The 17,402-nt window shown below is 42.5% G+C and overlaps 1 protein-coding gene across 1 annotated transcript; it reads left to right on the top strand.

The window, feature by feature from the left end:
- The first annotated feature begins 257 nt into the window (after positions 1-257).
- On the top strand, positions 258-11,305 carry TP53INP2 (tumor protein p53 inducible nuclear protein 2). Its single transcript, XM_053453796.1, has 4 exons — positions 258-397; positions 8,674-8,943; positions 10,001-10,304; positions 10,715-11,305. The coding sequence occupies exons 2-4, from the start codon at positions 8,823-8,825 to the stop codon at positions 10,962-10,964; spliced, it is 675 nt and encodes a 224-aa protein (XP_053309771.1). The 5' UTR covers positions 258-397; positions 8,674-8,822; the 3' UTR covers positions 10,965-11,305.
- The last annotated feature ends 6,097 nt before the right edge of the window (positions 11,306-17,402 follow it).

Here is a 17,402-nt window from a genome sequence, read left to right as displayed (position 1 = left end):
ACAAAATCAATAACACGTATACATCGGACATAAACACAGGTTGATATAAACACACAAGCGCCGGTATACGGTTACAATGTTTCTCTATAGTATTGCACTCGCTGCGCCAATCCAGACTCCCTACCAATGACGAAACTGCAGAAGACGGAGCCCACCCCCCTCTTTTTTGGGGCCAGTCTCCGCCCCCTCACCAATTGGGTGGCTGTGATGTCACAGGCCAGGCGGGGTTGGGGACCTGTGACGTAGCCGTCAGCTGTTGAAGCTGCTCTAATGATTGAGCAGTGAGATGAGCCGGCAGAGCCTGCACTGTATACGGCACTGTACACCTACCTCAAGCTGGGCTTCTGTATATTGACTTGGACTTTCTCTCTGTATACAGTGACTACTGCAAAAGAAGGTAAGGTTTACTATCTCTCTCTCTCTCTCTCTCTCTCTCTCTCTCTATATATATATATATATATATATATATATATATATATATATATATATAAATACCTGGATCTTAAACCCGACCGACAGTATGAAATATAATATTCTTACACTAAGCAGTAGCTCTTGGAATCTCTCCCTGTCTTTCTCTCCGTACTGTATATAATAATACATATGTAATATAATATGTTATATAATGTATCTATTCCATACAGTGTATCGTAATGTTACAGAGAATGATGGGTTATATAGATACACCATATTTTATCACAACGATATGTTTAATGTGTTTATTCGCCGATAGACGTGGTAATTATATATTTGTAGGGTTAATGGTACGCGTGACATCATCTCGCCGGTATTAACCCTTTAGAGGGCTGTGTGTTGGCGTTCCTGTGCTATGAATACCAATAGCTGCTGTTATGTGTGCTAATCTCATTACACCTACTCTGCATCGGTGAAAGGGTCAGTCGGGAGCACATACAGCAGGTTCAGAAGGGTAAAGGGCCTGTTCCTACTGTACCATTAACCCTCTGAGCGCCACCCAGGATAGATCTGTACACCATCGTGTTCAGAGGGCGAGATGACCCCTGGCACAGAAACGGTTAGACCGAGAGGCTGTAGCATGATCTGTTTCTACGTCAAGTCTTTGTACTGGAGGTTGGATAAACAAAGGGCCAGTGAAAACAGGGGACCCTATTTAGGGACATTGTTGGCACAAAGCAAGCTGAAAATTAACCATTTCAGTGTCGGCCTTTTCCGGGAGCTTGCTGTGCAGAACCAGCTGTCGCTAGATGAAAAGGCCTTTTTTAAGTGTAGCCTACAAGGTGCATCCGGCTCGTCTGACACTTGGTGGTCAGCAAATGACCTATTGGGTAACAATAGAGGCTAGTGATGGAGGGGGGGGGCAGAGGGTAGGATCTCGGGGCAGCTTTGTGTCTGATGTGTGTACATACATCAGCAAAAATGTGTTCTGGGTGACTCTCTCCCTTAAATTTGGGGGGGGGGAGGTTGGCTCATGTCACCCCTTATCTGTCCTCTAACTCCTTTATTCCTCCTGCTGTATCTCCATCTCTTTGTCACGGCCTCTGATTCTCTCACTCCCTTCTTCTTGCTGTTCTCCTCTCCCTCTCTCCTTCCTTTGCTCTATACTATTTTTCTCCTGTCTCGATAGTTCATCCTTCTTCTCTTTGCCCCCCTCCCCCTCGCTCCTTTTCCATTTAGCCTCTCCCTCCTCTCACCATTTAGCCTCTCCTTGTCCCTGAGTGGGCTCTGCCTCTAAGCTATGTGTTTCCGTGGCCTACTGACGTTAACACCCCACTCTTACGTAAAGGGGGATCCTTACGTTAACGTGTTCTGTATGTTAATGGCTCAGGAATGCAGGCTTCTTCAGCAGAGGAAGAGTTAACTTTTTTCGGACTGTGGATATTGCTGGAGATGAAGGTTCTGGTTATTCGACCCGCTTGCCATCGTTACCGGTTCCGCACATCCCCTCCTTCCTCTTCCAGGCTTGTCCCCACGTCTATCAATATGCAAATACTTAATCCAGGTCTGGTACATACCCCGGAGACTGTATGGTGGGGGTGGGGAGTCATCTGGTGGAAAAAATTTGCCTGGGATTTCAGACCTTCTATGGAAATTCACGTTACTGCCAGGTGCCTTCCCTGCGCTTCACCCTCGGTGCCCAACACTAACCTTTCAAGTGATCCGGCTGGAACGCAGTACCTTCCACTGCTAGCAGAATAAAACTCAGTCGGAACCCCTATATTATCCATAGGTGACTTACAATATGCACGGTGACACTGGGCCCCTATATTATCAGTATGTAACAGTGTACAGTATGCATGGTGGCTCTCTGCCCCTATATTATCCGTATGTAACAGTATACAGTATGCGGTGACAAAAAAAACCAATAGATTTAAAGATGGTTTCTCTGCATCTAAGCGAAAGTTAGAGCGGGTGCTGTTTTTAGAGCCAACTTTAGTTATTAAGTCTATATAGTGAAAAATCCTTACCACCTATTTCTCCATCTACCCCTATAATCTTTCCCCTAGGTCCATATACAGCCAGCTATAACATCTATGCTACATATAATCCCCCCATTAATGCCTCATATTGTTCCACATAACAGAACCTTACAATTTATGGCACCGTAAATCCTTCCTATAACTCTATATAACTCTATATAACCCCTACCTATAACTTACTCTGTTACTCTATATAACCCCTACCTATAACTTACTCTGTTACTCTATATAACCCCTACCTATAACTTACTCTGTTACTCTATATAACCCCTACCTATAACTTACTCTGTTACTCTATATAACCCCTACCTATAACTTACTCTATTACTCCATATAACCCCTACCTATAACTTACTCTGTTACTCCATATAACCCCTACCTATAACTTACTCTATTACTCCATATAACCCCTACCTATAACTTACTCTATTACTCCATATAACCTCTACCTATAACATAACCTATTACTCCATATAACCCCTACCTATAACTTATTCTATTACTCCATATAACCCCTACCTATAACTTACTCTGTTACTCTATATAACCCCTACCTATAACTTACTCTGTTACTCTATATAACCCCTACCTATAACTTACTCTGTTACTCTATATAACCCCTACCTATAACTTACTCTGTTACTCTATATAACCCCTACCTATAACTTACTCTGTTACTCTATATAACCCCTACCTATAACTTACTCTGTTACTCTATATAACCCCTACCTATAACATAACCTATTACTCCATATAACCCCTACCTATAACTTACTCTGTTACTCCATATAACCCCTACCTATAACTTACTCTATTACTCCATATAACCCCTACCTATAACTTACTCTATTACTCCATATAACCCCTACCTATAACTTACTCTATTACTCCATATAACCCTTACCTATAACATAACCTATTACTCCATATAACCCCTACCTATAACTTATTCTATTACTCCATATAAACCCTACATATAACCCCACCTAAATCTTACCCTACTATGCCATATAACCCCTACCTATAACATAACCTATTACACCATTTATCCCCATACTAGAACTCCTTATTTTGCTCCATATGACACCCCCTATAGCACTTGTTGCCCCATGGATCCCATCCTTATGCCTTTAAATACAGTGTTACAGGGAAAGGGTTATGGGAAGCAGTGAGGGCAGCTACGGGGGTGTAGATACGAGTGAAGGAGAATTTATGAAAATCTATATGATGGGAATATAAGCACAGGTGTTAAATGCATACACATGTTATTTGTCTGCATCATCTGTTTTCGTACTGTGCTATAGAGTATCATTGCCTTAGTAATTTGCTCAGTATATACACGGATCCTACCCGCCGAGGCTTGCAAATAGAAGGATCCGATGACAAGCGTCCAATTTGCATATGACATTGAACGTCACGCTCTCCCGTCTGTCCTCCGCTGAACTGTCGGGATGTGCTCAGAATAACCCCGGTGTTTATCGTCTGCTCCCTGCCATCCCAAATAAAGCTGTTTACCTTCAAACCCCTTCCGCTGGGGCAGTACCACGGGAAAGGCGTCACCCCTGTCCATCCCGAAAAACGTCTTGAAATACCTCTGCCACAGGGGCGCAGATCACGATTTTATAAAAAAATAAGGTTAAATTGGGAAAAATTATTACTTTCCCAGAGTACAGCAGCACCCAGAACACATCTTCCTATTTCCATACACTATACAATGGGGCGGATATACTTGGTGTATATGGCAGGTCTCGTTAGGCGTGGTATAATGGTGGTTAAGGGGTTAACTCCAGCTTTTCATATTTCCGTTGCTAGAACCGGAATTCTCAGCCCTCGGAGATTCTTGAGCCGTTGTCGTGTGGGACGGATCCGTCTTCACGTTTGACGTGAATAAGGATCGTGTTGCTGTGATTGTCTATCTAGTCAAAGCTCTTTGTGGAGTTTCAAGTTGTGTTTATACACTCGGGATAACTGTTGTGAGGTGTGTCTCGGTGTCGCATTACAGACCGCGACAAACATCGACTAGAACACCAGAAGGCCGTCCATCTCAGAAAAGAGCTGCTTCCCCCGTTAAAAGGTTCCATGTCCCACTAAATGCATGTTCATCTTGGGGTTTATTTACTAAACGGTGAGCTTGGCTGACCCCATATAACGTATAGCTATACATTACACAGGGCCAGCCCAACCCTTCTTGCTTTAGAAACCTGCTAGAGGTGGCCCATCGTAACGGCTAGCGAAGGGATGGAGTTAGAGCCAGTGCTTACACCTTGTGTAAGGAGCACCCATGATTATTTTCCAATGTGGAGGACGGATGGCTTCTGTACCAATATTAAAAAACAAAAAGATGCTCTGTGGGTGACCCGACATGCTCCGCCGCTGACCTAATTTCTAGAACCTTAAGGGGTTTTTCTAAGAAAGCTTTCTAGTTAATTATGCATTGAGATGCATCAGGTCTACTTTCAGGAGAAGCTCATCATGGTTGGCCTACCATAATACGTAGCGAGGCTCGTGATGATTGTAATGAGCAATTCTAATGTGGAGCAATCGCTATGGAAACCAGTAGAATGTTCATAGTGATTGCTCCAGAGTTGGCATCTAAGCACTTTTTCCATATAATAAGCACTTATAAATCTAGCACGGTTCTAAGCAGCCCAACGTCAGGTTGGTTCTACCGAGCAGATAACGTAGAGCACTAGGCTTTCGGTGTCTCGGTTGGGTGCCAGACCTCAGTACATAACGTTCTGCTTCTTATCTCCTTATAACCGCCAGGATTCCCTGTCTTCCTTTCTAAATGTGGCCTGGGAACAAGATGCCCGGTGTGGGATGGTGCAGGGCATCCATAATCCTCCCTGGGGTGGGGAAGACGGAGAATTCTGACACTTTAAAAATAGCTTCCTATAAACATTTCACCCCAGCAGCGAAAACCTTATTCCGCGGGACGTCCGGTAGAGGTTAAATCGTGCGTTTCTGGGGTATAAAAAGAATAGCCTACATGTGCTAATCTCTAAACCCTGGGCCTGCAGAACTCGCAATCTAACAAATGGACGGCAAGCCTACAAGGTGACCTTCTCAAGGTCAGAGGACGTCAAGTTAGATATCCTCAGGCTGACTTCTGTCTCTGCATGCAGGTATGTAAGAAGGTTGCTCTATACGTGTGGACGCTGTTGGAGTCGGATAGCCGAGCCGTGTATCGCTTCTGTGTGACGCTGTATGTAATGTGATATCCGCCTGCACCGGGAAGCTGTGCCTATGGAAGAAAACATGATCTAGGTTTCTGCGTAGTTCAGTACGTTGTTGTGCAAGGATGTCGCTATTTATTCCTATAACGTTTCGCCATGGATGGCTGTGGATGATGGGAATTATAATGAATGCTGTTTCTTGGCCCACGGTGTAGTGTATTGATATACATACAGCTTCTGGCTTGAATATGGTTGTTGTTGCCCCAGCCCACACTGTGTGCCCCCCCCCGGGGTGTATCCCACAGATATTTGCCCCCTAAAGATCTTCACATACCAGTTGAGTGAGCGCTGGCACGCGCACGCATATTTGTCATTGTGTGTATGGAACGTGAGCTCCTGCCATTGTCTGAGTGAAAATGCAAAAGGTTCAAGATGCACGGCAATCATTAACCCTTACTGTGCCACAGTAGGGAAAAGGGTCAGCCCCGAAGGGCCTTAATTATAAAAAAAAATTCTGGCGTTCTGGAAGTAAAAAGCGAAGGTCGGCTTATTTACCTGTAATTATTCATGCCGGCAGATTCCATAGAGAATTAATACTAATTTAACCCACGTAATGCAGTTCGGTACAGGAGGCCCTGCTCTACTAAATACTGAGAATATTAAAAAGAAATGAAAAGGCCGGTTTGTGGGATTTCTCGTTTGCTGTGTGTTTTGCGCCGGGGTAGGCTGGAGCTTGGCAGGGATTTGAATGTGTAAAATATTCTAATACATTTTCTAACCTCAATTAAGAAATGGACCATATATAATTATTAGTATAGGCAATAGTCAAAGATATGTAATTATTGTTCATAAATAAATGATAATTAAGATATATTAAAAGGTTTCAATTATAAGCTTCAAGGTTTCCTTGACCTTAAATATAGAATGAAGGATTTGCTGAACAGGCAGTCTATAGATAGGATAGTAGCTTGCTAATGCATGGTATAGTAGTAACTCTAAAAGGGCATTACAATATACGTACAGCGACCACCTAAAATAGGGTTTGGGCGTGTAAGACCTAAGTGAACATGTTTGAACACCTAATTAGGTGAAGACCAATAGACTGACATCATTTTCAAATGATATATAAGCTTGGTGTAAGAGAGGCATGGAGGAGAGGTAGAGGAGAGATGTACTTGCCATCCACGGACTCTTCACGTCCCAACACTCCCTCCCTCCCTCCATCCTCAGGAATGCATAGGACAGATGTCATGAACTAAATCCCTTTCCAAGGTTTTGTAAGACTTGTTTTGTATTATTTTTGTTATCTTCTTTTTATATTCTTCTTTTATTTTTGTTCGTATTAAATGTTTTACCTTTGTTTGCATCTAAGTGACTCTGCCTATTTTTGACGCACATACATTTATGTGATCCAATTATTTGAAGTTTGTATTGGCCCTATATATTTTCTTACAGAATGTCACAAAGCTAAATCTCTCTGCACCATCCATGACATTACTAATGATCGTTCAGACTAGTCCAGGCTTGTTCCTATGGAGTATATAAAAAGCAATGCGAGGTCCGGAGCTGATACACAATCTGAGATCTCGAGTCCCTTCCATCACCTAATTTTGGGTGTGGGGCTGACCCCATGATTTCTCGCACCCATCGCTCCCTTCCTATGCGCCGTGAGACCCCGGTGATGTTCCTCCAGACCCTCAGCGCTCTAGAAACTGCTTAGGGGCCTATAGTATAGAGCCAGCCTTGGCCCCCCCGTGTAATAAAACCGGGTGTCTACAACAGGAGGGCCAGCAGTAGTTATTTGAATTAAGTAGTTTAAGGACTTTGTGTTTACTTTATCCAAAGTACCCCACAACATGCAGGCCTGGACATCCCAGCCGTTGTTGGGTGGGCTGGAGAATAGCAGGACATCTGCTGCTTTATGAAATCCACATGCAAACACTCAGCGGAACGCAGTGACCCCAGACCGAGTCCGAGAGAGTAAGAAGTCTAGCGAGCCAAATATAACGTTACTAAACCTAAAAAGTGACCAGGAGGGCTATAGAAGAGTACCCCCTGTTATATTATCTATAGGTACCCTGTATATATGTATGTGTATATACGGTATATATATATATACATGTATGTATAGGTAGGCAGGGTGGAGATATAGCTTGTTTCCGTCGGCTGCTGGTGTGTCCTGTTAATCCCGGCCGGTTCTGGGTCATTACTCACGCGCTAATCTCACAGAAGGCTCCGTATTACATGTGATGGGGGAGGGTTGTCCTGCTGTGTAAGAGTTAATCCCAAAGGGAGGCAGCAGTGACTTGTTTTAACCCTTTCTGTACTCCCTGCACTGGGTAAAAGGTCACATCTAACAGCGAAACATGTCTTTGGGTGTGGAAATATCTCGGCTCTGTATCTCGATGTTGTCCAGCCAGATCGCCGTAATGTCACCTCTCCGTTGGCATTGAGATCAATGCTTTATTATGCATTTCGTAGAAACTCGATTGTGAGAGCAGATAAGAACTAGTTGGCCGTCGGTTCCCAGGAATTCTCGTACTAAAGCTTTCTTCGGAACATCCCCTGAAGCGTTTCGGGACGTTCTGTTTCATTCTATGAATGTGCTGAAAGTTCTTCTTCATTAAAGCTTCTTTTAATTCGGTTCCAACTTCCATAATTGGACCAGGTTTACTCCCAAGGACACCGGGCGGTGGAAATTCTGGATTTGACGCCTGTCTTTCCGCATTGAGGACTGAATTACGGTCCTCCTCTACTATACAGGCCAGGTTGTCCAACTGTTGGTTCAAGTAGATAAAAAAACTTCCCCCCTATCGTGTGTTTCCTCCAAAGATAAACATTTTTGTTCCTAAGATAATATTGTGCAAGATCAAGTAACCGTACTGCAGGAGAGCAGGCTGCCGGGATGTAAACAAGACCTACAGATGGGATTCTGTTACACACACACCACTCGTTCCATGACGCTATATTCCATAGAGAGGGAATTCATAGGAGGACATTTTCTTTATTGAGAGCCATTATGTCTTCTCCTTTTATCGCAGGGCTATTCTATCCAAGCCATACAGAAGCCTGATGTTTACAAATCCATCCGCTGGACTCTGCTGACCCCTCCAGACTTACAGAGCCCCCTTGTTTACAACCCTCCCATTACCCCCGCCAGAGGTTCTAGCAACCCCAGCAGCTCCTAACCATGTTCCAGCGTTTCACCCGACTCTTCTTCAGCGAGGGACCAGCCGACGAACCCAAAGAACCCAATGCTTTTGTGGCAGAGGAAGAAGATGATGATGGCTGGCTCATTATTGATATCCCAGGTTAGCCAATAACCTCTACCTTCCTATGGGAATAAACTTAATGACATGTTCCCTTTGCCGTGGGTATTTTTGATGGGGGCATTTGCTTTCTTCTGCTACATATTCTGTGAGCGGCCATCTTGTTCTCCACCAGCCAGGTGTGTGGGAGCGTTTGTGATCGCAGCTTATGTATAGCATTCCTTAACGAAAGAGTCTTGGTGCCAAAGCTAGTTTATGTGTAACTTGGGATAACACAAGCTACTGGCAGCCTGGCCTGCTGGAACAAAATGGCTGCCCTAGGGACAAAATGGCTGCTATGAGCAGTGGTCTACAAGCGCTTTCGTGTATATGTAGAAGAAAGCAGCAGATGCTCACATCCAGATAATTGGTGGCTCGGGACACTATTCATTTAATATCACGTTACATGCCTGGGTATTATATTAATTTAAAATATACTTTCAGAACATCCTGATTCCCAACCGAAGGGCTCTGCCATATATTATCCCAGAGGTCTCCTCATACAGACACTTTATATTGTTCTGTGGAAGACCAACACGCATGATTGTATATATCCCTGTTCCTAGTGCAGACGTACCTGTCTGACAGACCAGCGAAGGGAAGGGGTTTAAGGTTTCTGCAGAATTAATATACTGTGCCTCAACCGAGAGAGAGTCTAAAGACTCTACAGACAGACAGACGTGTAAATCTCAGATCTCATGGGCTGCTGCCAGGGCAGGATTGAAAGATATCTCTGCTTAAGCATCCTCAGATTAATTCAGATGACTATCCCATTGGCTGACACACCTTAAATGACCCTGAGTGAGGTCTAGGTCCTGTTTTAAAATGTTGGGTCTACCAGCGTGTGTAACTTTTTTCCTTGGTTGTTCACTAATGGGTTACTAAGGAGTTAATAACCCCAATATGGTAAAGTTATTTCCTAAACTAATAATGCCTTCCTTATCATTTTTCCCATCCTACCCCTCTCCTTGGAAATGTATGTGTGTGATCCCCATCTTTCTCTTTACCTATGGCATGGATTACCCTCTCTTACTTTGACACCCACACCACCCCACATCAGATAGCTACACCTCAGGAGAGGATGATGGGACAATTGGCCAAGGAGACAGTAGGACTCCCAGCCCTTTGCCCCACTCTCTAGCTGAGAGGATTGGCTGGTCCATCCCACCCCACCCATCCCACTCGATGGACGAGAGCTGGTTTGTTACCCCTCCCCCCTGTTTCACCGCAGAAGGTTCGGGCCATGCGGTGGTGGGAAGTAGTCCGCTGGAAGACCTCCTAATAGAACACCCAAGCATGTCGGTTTACATCACAAGCGGAAGCATCGTGGTGGAGCCAGACACTTCCGAGATAACCAGAGACAGGTAAGAACGAGACTAAGCTGTAAGTAGTATAACAGGGTGTCAGATAGACGTGCAGTAGGGTGTCACAACGCCTCGGCTTACAAAAAGGTGCCAGAGATGGCGGTAGACTTTAAAAGAACGTTATTAATGGGGAAGAGAATGTGGCATTATGTAGAAGCGAGAGAATTAGACCATTCTGATGGTCAGCTTATTATAATAACATCAATAATAAATTAAGATTTGCTTCTATGGAAATGATGCATCTTCGCTAACGCAGGAGGCTATGTTAGAGAGTTTATCTGTTGCTCGGTGGCTTCTGTTGGTGAAAGTGGCCACTAGGAATCTTTGATAAAATGAGGAATTGGTTACTATTTAGATAATATGCAGGCAAAGATCTAAAAAGCTGCTCACCTATCATGTCACCTTTTCAGGTCCCCGTCCAAAACCAGAGTGGAGCGACGCACACCTCACCATGCCACGTCCGTCTCTGCCAAAGCTGCCATCTTGGGGAAAGTTGGCCAGGCCGCCCGTCTGCAGCGCGCCAAGGCAGCGGTGGACAGACGCAAACTCAGCCGCAAGAGTCTGCAGAGGCAAAACTTGGCACGGCATTTCAATGAGCGCACTGCCATCAAGCATCGCACCTTCCTGTGCCAGCCACGGCAGCGCCAGTGCAACTACTGAACTTGTTCCTGCTGCTTACAGGAACATGGGCATTATCCCTAACCCCAATTCTCCTGTCATGCCTCATGGGTTGGCATTACCGTATCTTGCCTCTTCCGCCCTCATATCCCATATTCATGGTCACCTTTGTTCTCTCTTCCTTTTCCATCCTATTGCTTGGGATTCTGCAAGTAACCAAAACAGAGGTTCTAGCTTGGGTTTGGAGAATCTGTCTACTTACTGGTAGACATCTTTAAATGAGTCTCCATTAACAGTATTGGCTGTAGGATGTAACCTGGACTAGGGCTGTTCCATTTGGTAAGTGAGCGACTACTGCCCAGCTGCCTAAGGGGCTGGCAAAGGATTATGGGAAGTATTTAGTCCAACAGCAGCTCAAACCTATGGAACAGGTTCACACCGTCCTAAATGTTCAGCGTCTGTATATGTTTCTGTACGCAGGTGGATCCATCAAAAGCCTAGAACTGATTGATCCAACTGGGCGCTTGAGGAGATCTTACAAACCAGCCCTGGTGATGAGGCCTGAGGTATTCTCTCTCCTCTGAGCTGGCAGGATTGTGAAGTCTTGTCCCAACAGCGACCTCACCAGCCAGACCCCTCATGCAAATTGTTAAAGTGACGCATCGCTTCATTTGCATACGAGGTCTGTGGTCACATGGGTGAAACAGAATCCAGTTCAGTAAAGCACAGTAAGCAACCTATGGTGTTAGCAGACGTCTAAGCAAATGTATACATCCACAGAGAACATATTTTGAATCTGTTGACCCCCCCCTGACTTTCTGATGGCTTCCAGCCCAGTTTGCAAATGAACAATGGAAAAAAAATCATCTGCAAGCGCGGCCCGGGGTAATCAGAACCAGGCAGGGTGAACAATTTCAAGCAACTCTGGAACGATACATTTGCAATTCTATGGGTTGTTTAATGTGCTCTACGTACCAGTCTCTTGCTATGTATACATAAGATGTCTTCTCCTCGCCTGTTCTTCCTCTTGATCTTTTCTCCATGTTCCCACACTCCTTTCCCATTAGCCTTTTCCTGTTGGGTATTACTCCAGACAGTACAGTTAAAGTATTAATACGTCCACAGAAATCACCCACCAGCACTGGAGTGTCCGAGCGCGTATGTTTAAGTTATATAGTGCACTGTTTCTGCAAACGCTTGGCAGAAACTCTTTGAAAGGATGAGGTTTTCAGTTTAAAACCTCGCTTGTGGATTTTTCGTTAAAAGGTGCTATTGCTTCTAATCAAGCTTGCTGGTTGCCATCATTAAAACGCCCCCCATAGCCCCCTGAGAGTTACAGATTCCACTGCATAGTGTTCGGGCAAAAATGAAGGGATGCGAGATAGAAATGAAGACCACTGTTTGGAGTGTGAGTGGTGGTGGGGAAATCCTGTGTAGGTGCTAGTGAGGGCTGCAATGATTCGCAAAAGGAGAAAGGGGGCTGTAGGTTGAGGATGGCAGCGTAAGTCGTAACAAAAGGGTGTAAGGCATGGAATGCAGGAACATGACGATGTAACGAATGGGGGGGTACTTTCTAAGGATCAGGTTGAGAATGTTTAGAGATTGCAAAGCTGGGTTGCTACAGAGGTGGAGACCTTCTTCACCTCGAACACAAGTCAAAAAATCCTACTATCATTTTATGGTTATTGCCACCATTTTATTAATTTTATTAATATCATTTGTTTTAAACAAAATAATTTCCCGATTTAAACTTTTACTGTTTTGTTAAGCATTTAATTTGGCGCCACGTTGTCCATGTTCTTTCCTGCACTTCCTAAATCAGTTTGGTCAAAGTTTGAGCCTTTTTTATAATTTCCTGCCGTCCCGAACTGGTAAGAGAGCCGCGTTTATCTTAGTTTTGTTGGGAATTCTGGTGAGGAGAGCGGTGAGAAGAAACAATGTGGCAGCCCAGGTCATGTGTAGGATTTTGGGAGTTCTGCGCTGGAGCATTGCAAGCCCTCAGCTAGCACCTCGATCATATGTTTACAGAAGCTCGGATAATTTCTGGGTTTTGGGATACGGGGTAACCCGATTGTCCATCACTGTACCAACATGTCCTGATAATCTGAAGGGAGCAGGCCACGGTACTTCATGGAAAACCCAGTGTTTGTAGTCGGGGAGTTCAGGAAGACATAGGAACGCTGCCAACAGTCCCATCTTGGTCAAAATAGTCTTGACAGCGGAACTCGGGTTCCTCTGGCCAGCTGTGCCGTCCAAACTTTTGACCGTAGGATCTTCTGGTCACTATGCATGGGCGATTCCAATTTGGCGGTGAAACAAGTATTTTTCATATGTGGGTGTGTGGAGGGTAGCGGTGTTCAGCCCTACACATGTATTGTTTAGAAGAACCTTGGTAAAGGCACCACTACTAATATATTGTATTGATGAATTATTGTAATATTTATGCGAAAATAATATTCTTGGTAGCTGATGAACACCACGCATTAGTCCTGATTTTGGGTTTTCACCACCGTCTTTAACTTCACCTCGGCTTCTAGAACCCTTAAAATGCTCAGTATATTCAGCATGACCCCGATGCCCCCCACTATTTCCAGTTATGACTCTTCAGATGTGTATATGAACACTAAAAAAAAAGGTGCTTACAACTGTAACGACGTGTAAATAATTACGATCATTTTAAAAGCATGTGTGAGTATTCGGTGTATTAGCATTTTATTTTTTTTTTGCACAACCTGTGTGTTCCGTTTTAAAGAGTAAATGGTTTTTGTTTAAGGTTTGGATAAATATGGAAGTTGAACATATTTTTCTAAGGTTTGTGAGCATGTGTGGACAATTTCAAAACTCAGTGTGGACTCAGGGACCCTAACTGCTATTGAAAAGGTCTTTCTGTATCTGCATGTCTTTTTTTTTTTTTTTTTTTTTATTTATCATATTAAAATTGCTTCCATGGACTTTAAGCAGCAAAATTGATCGTGACAGCTTAAAAAAAACCTGCAATGCTTTTGCTTTTTTTTTTTTTTTTTAAACTCTTCTTGCACTTAAACACTAATAACAAAAAAAAACAAAAAACACTTAATTTAAATGATTATCACATTGGAAATTAAAGCTGAATTCTTGGTGATTTCCGAGGACAGCTTGAAATCACCGTCCATAGATCAGAGATAATCTTAGATTATCCGAATGTGATCTACGGAACGTAGATTGCTGTCCCTTTAATTAAAAGATTCGGAGAATACTCTGCTAATATCATAACTTTAGTGAGAATAGGAAATTAGCTAGATTTTTGTGATCGGAAAACACATTTAAAAAGATCTTCGTGCTTTTTTTTTGTATAATGGGCTTCAAGACACAAACTTTGGGTTTGAAACATGTTAGATTTAAAATCAGGAAATAATAATCTAATATATTTTTCCGGGCTGTTTTGGGGATATATTAGGAGATAAAATAATGATTTTTTTTTTTAGCTTTATCTTAATCCACAAGCAATTAACTTGTTTCATTTGTTATTGTGTCTGAATACGTCCCCAAAAAGTATGAATTAATAGAACATTCTAAGAGCGGAGAGAGTTTATTGGTTTATGACAACTATCTGCACCAATCAAACTGCTCCGTTTTGGAAAGATCCATGCACGGGCCGATTGGGGGAGGACTTCATAGTTGGAATGATATTATTGAACATTTATAATAACTATCCTTCATACCAAAATAGCATTTTAATACCCGAATGCTGGCAGGAGTAAACGAGCGCGTACAATAAGCAGAGGGCACTGTTCATTGATTGTAACGATGATTACTTAATAAGTATAACTCACAATGGTGCTGTTTCATCTGTTAAATACGTCATCCCTGCCAATCGATACTTTACTTTGAAGTACAAGTTTTTTGTTCATTTTCTTAAATATGTGTAATATAAACCTGATAGGATAATAGAAAATATGTCTTATTTTGGGTGCTAAATGTGATGAACAAAAAAAACTAATAATTTTAGTATGTCAAGAGCTGAATGACATTTTAGTATAGAATTTCACGAATAAATAGTAAACTCTATGCTGTTAGAAAAAGCAGCTAATATCCTGTTTTGTACGATGAAATCTGTTGCAGCAATATTAGAATTATATATATATGTATATATGCACACCTATATATGCATATATAAAAGCTGTATGTTAAATGCATGTGCCTTTATCATTTTTATTTTGCATGTTGGGTTTTTAAGTGCTGAATGGTGAATAGGTTTTAAAATATTTGTGATCTTTCTTAGGGGGTTAAGGAAAAAAAACGAAAAAACTATAAGCGATATTTAAAATAAAACGGAGGATTCGCCGCCCTTAGCTTTTAGGAGGGTCGGTCATAAAAGCGCTGTTCTGCATCTATAGAAATGTACATGTTATAACATTAAGTACTTTTATTTTCCCAAAAGCTTTAATTACGGGGGGAAAAATAATTGAAAAACATTTTTGTTCGGTTGCTATGTTGCTTTCTAACCTCTCTGCCCTCTTGTCTTGTAGCACCGCTGCCTACATTTTAGGCTTTTCCTGAAGGAAGTAAAAAGTAGCAGAATTTGACACGCTAGAGCGTTTCTTAGCCCGGTTTTAAACAGTTCTAAGAATGATGTTTACAGGAAGCTAGAACATCGCCTTTAACTAATGGGTTAAATAAATCAATACACGCCATTGCTTCTAGTTGCGCATATATATATATTTTGCAATAAATACGTCCTCCTCCTCCTCTGGGACAATCCTTAATTATGAAATATTTTAGTAAATCCAATCTAACAGACGATTAACCCTTTAGGACACTCCCAGCCCCTTGTGTAGTGTGTATATATATATATATCCGAGTGTGTGGGTAGCTGGTATTTCAGTATTAAAGCATAGTGCAATTAAAAACACATTTCACCCCTTAAATGTCAGGTGGTGAAGCCTTTTTATCCATCGTATGCCTTACAATAGCGAAACATCTTTAGGGAAATAGCAAGAAATATTTAGCGGGCGAGACCAGAATACGGCCCTTTCCCTACGCTTAGGGAACCACCTTCTTGCACTGAAAGGGTTACGATACTTTTTCTTTCTTTCTTTTTAAAACTGTATTATTTAATCCTTTCATTGCCAAAGGATCGTTATGTTTCTCATTTAGCGTGTTTTTGATGATTTTTGGGGCGTGTTAGCGTGTGCGTAAGGTGATTCCTTGTCGTTTGTGGGTATCAGATAGTTGTGTCCAGCAGATAAATGATGGCAGTACGGCTGTGAGCAGTTTCTCTTTATGTTTGGAGGGTGTCTGTTATATTGTAACTTGTGTCCTTGACTGAAGAAAAAAAAAAATATTTAAAACGATAAAATGCAAAGAATAAAAAATAAAAAAATACTTAAAGCATTGCATGGTCTGTGTCTTGAATTGGGGGGGGTCAATATTATTTTATAAAGTATCTGGGATTGGTAGACACATCCAATGGTGTATTTTGGCCTAGGGGCCACGTTATTGCTCTACTGCCTGCACAGTGCCCCATTGTATCTGGTACCTGCCGTCATCTACTGGCGGTCGCCACAGAAGACAAGCGCTGCGGCCAGGCCTAGGGCTGTTCCCCTGCCTAAAAACCCAGGATCGTCCCAGGGGTCTCCAAGAAACATGCGAAAGAATTAAGTGCCAGGGTCACCCACTGTGCCATTCCTGGCGGAAAAACAATATCCCGTTTATTAGATTAAAGTACATTACAAGTAGTAGTTACAAAAAACAGCCTTCCGATTCTGGGTTTGAATCCCCAAAAAAAGCTGACTTCATACGGAGGGGAGAAAAAAAAAAAAAAACCAAGAAGCAAATATTTTAAAAACATCCATGTATTTGTTACAAACATTGTATCCACTGGTCCAATTCTACAACAAATTAACCATACGAGTGTTAAAAATATGTACACCGTTACAGCCGCTTGGCTGCGGCCTCAGTAAATCGTCTGCTCTATAAATACAGTACTTTTTACGACACAAAATAAGTGAAGTTTTATTTATCTATTAAATCTCACAAAAGGGGGGGGGTGGGGTGTCTGCGCACGCCGTGTAACGTATACACGCGCGCATGCTCTGTGGTCTCGTTTTATTCGGGTATTATTTAAGACACTTTACAGTTGCAGTCAAGGGAGTTCTATAAAAAAAGGACTGGGAATCCGTAAAAATAATTCCCCCTTGCCTTGCGGTAAAGTTTCTGGCAGCTTTAAAGAAAAAAAGTTAAAGAAAATTCACATTTAAATAATAATAATTAAAAAAAAAAATCCTAGCGTTTCCCCATTCCATCTCTGTCTAAGGAACTAATTAACCAGCTCGGTGAAGCGCGAGGAGGATCTACTAAGGGACACTTGTAGCACTTAACTGCAGCTCCCATGACGCTCAGCCACCAAACTGCAATTCAAAGAAAGAAAGAGGGGGAAAAAAAAAAGCTCTAAAGATTGTTGCCCCTATTCTTCTGTGATTAAAGCTATTGATACCCATG

The sequence above is a fragment of the Spea bombifrons genome, chromosome 13 (genome assembly GCF_027358695.1).
Source record: "Spea bombifrons isolate aSpeBom1 chromosome 13, aSpeBom1.2.pri, whole genome shotgun sequence".
NCBI lineage: Eukaryota > Metazoa > Chordata > Amphibia > Anura > Pelobatidae > Spea > Spea bombifrons.
The sequence above is the reverse complement of the archived record's forward strand: the minus strand, read 5'-3'. Positions and strand labels throughout refer to the sequence as shown.

Excerpts from the sequence above, each read along its gene's own strand:
- TP53INP2 (XM_053453796.1), top strand. The coding sequence starts at position 8,823 with ATGTTCCAGCGTTTCACCCGACTCTTCTTCAGCGAGGGACCAGCCGAC. Across the intron at positions 8,944-10,000 it reads GCTCATTATTGATATCCCAG|ATAGCTACACCTCAGGAGAG; the intron begins GTTAGCCAATAA and ends ACCCCACATCAG. Across the intron at positions 10,305-10,714 it reads TCCGAGATAACCAGAGACAG|GTCCCCGTCCAAAACCAGAG; the intron begins GTAAGAACGAGA and ends TCACCTTTTCAG.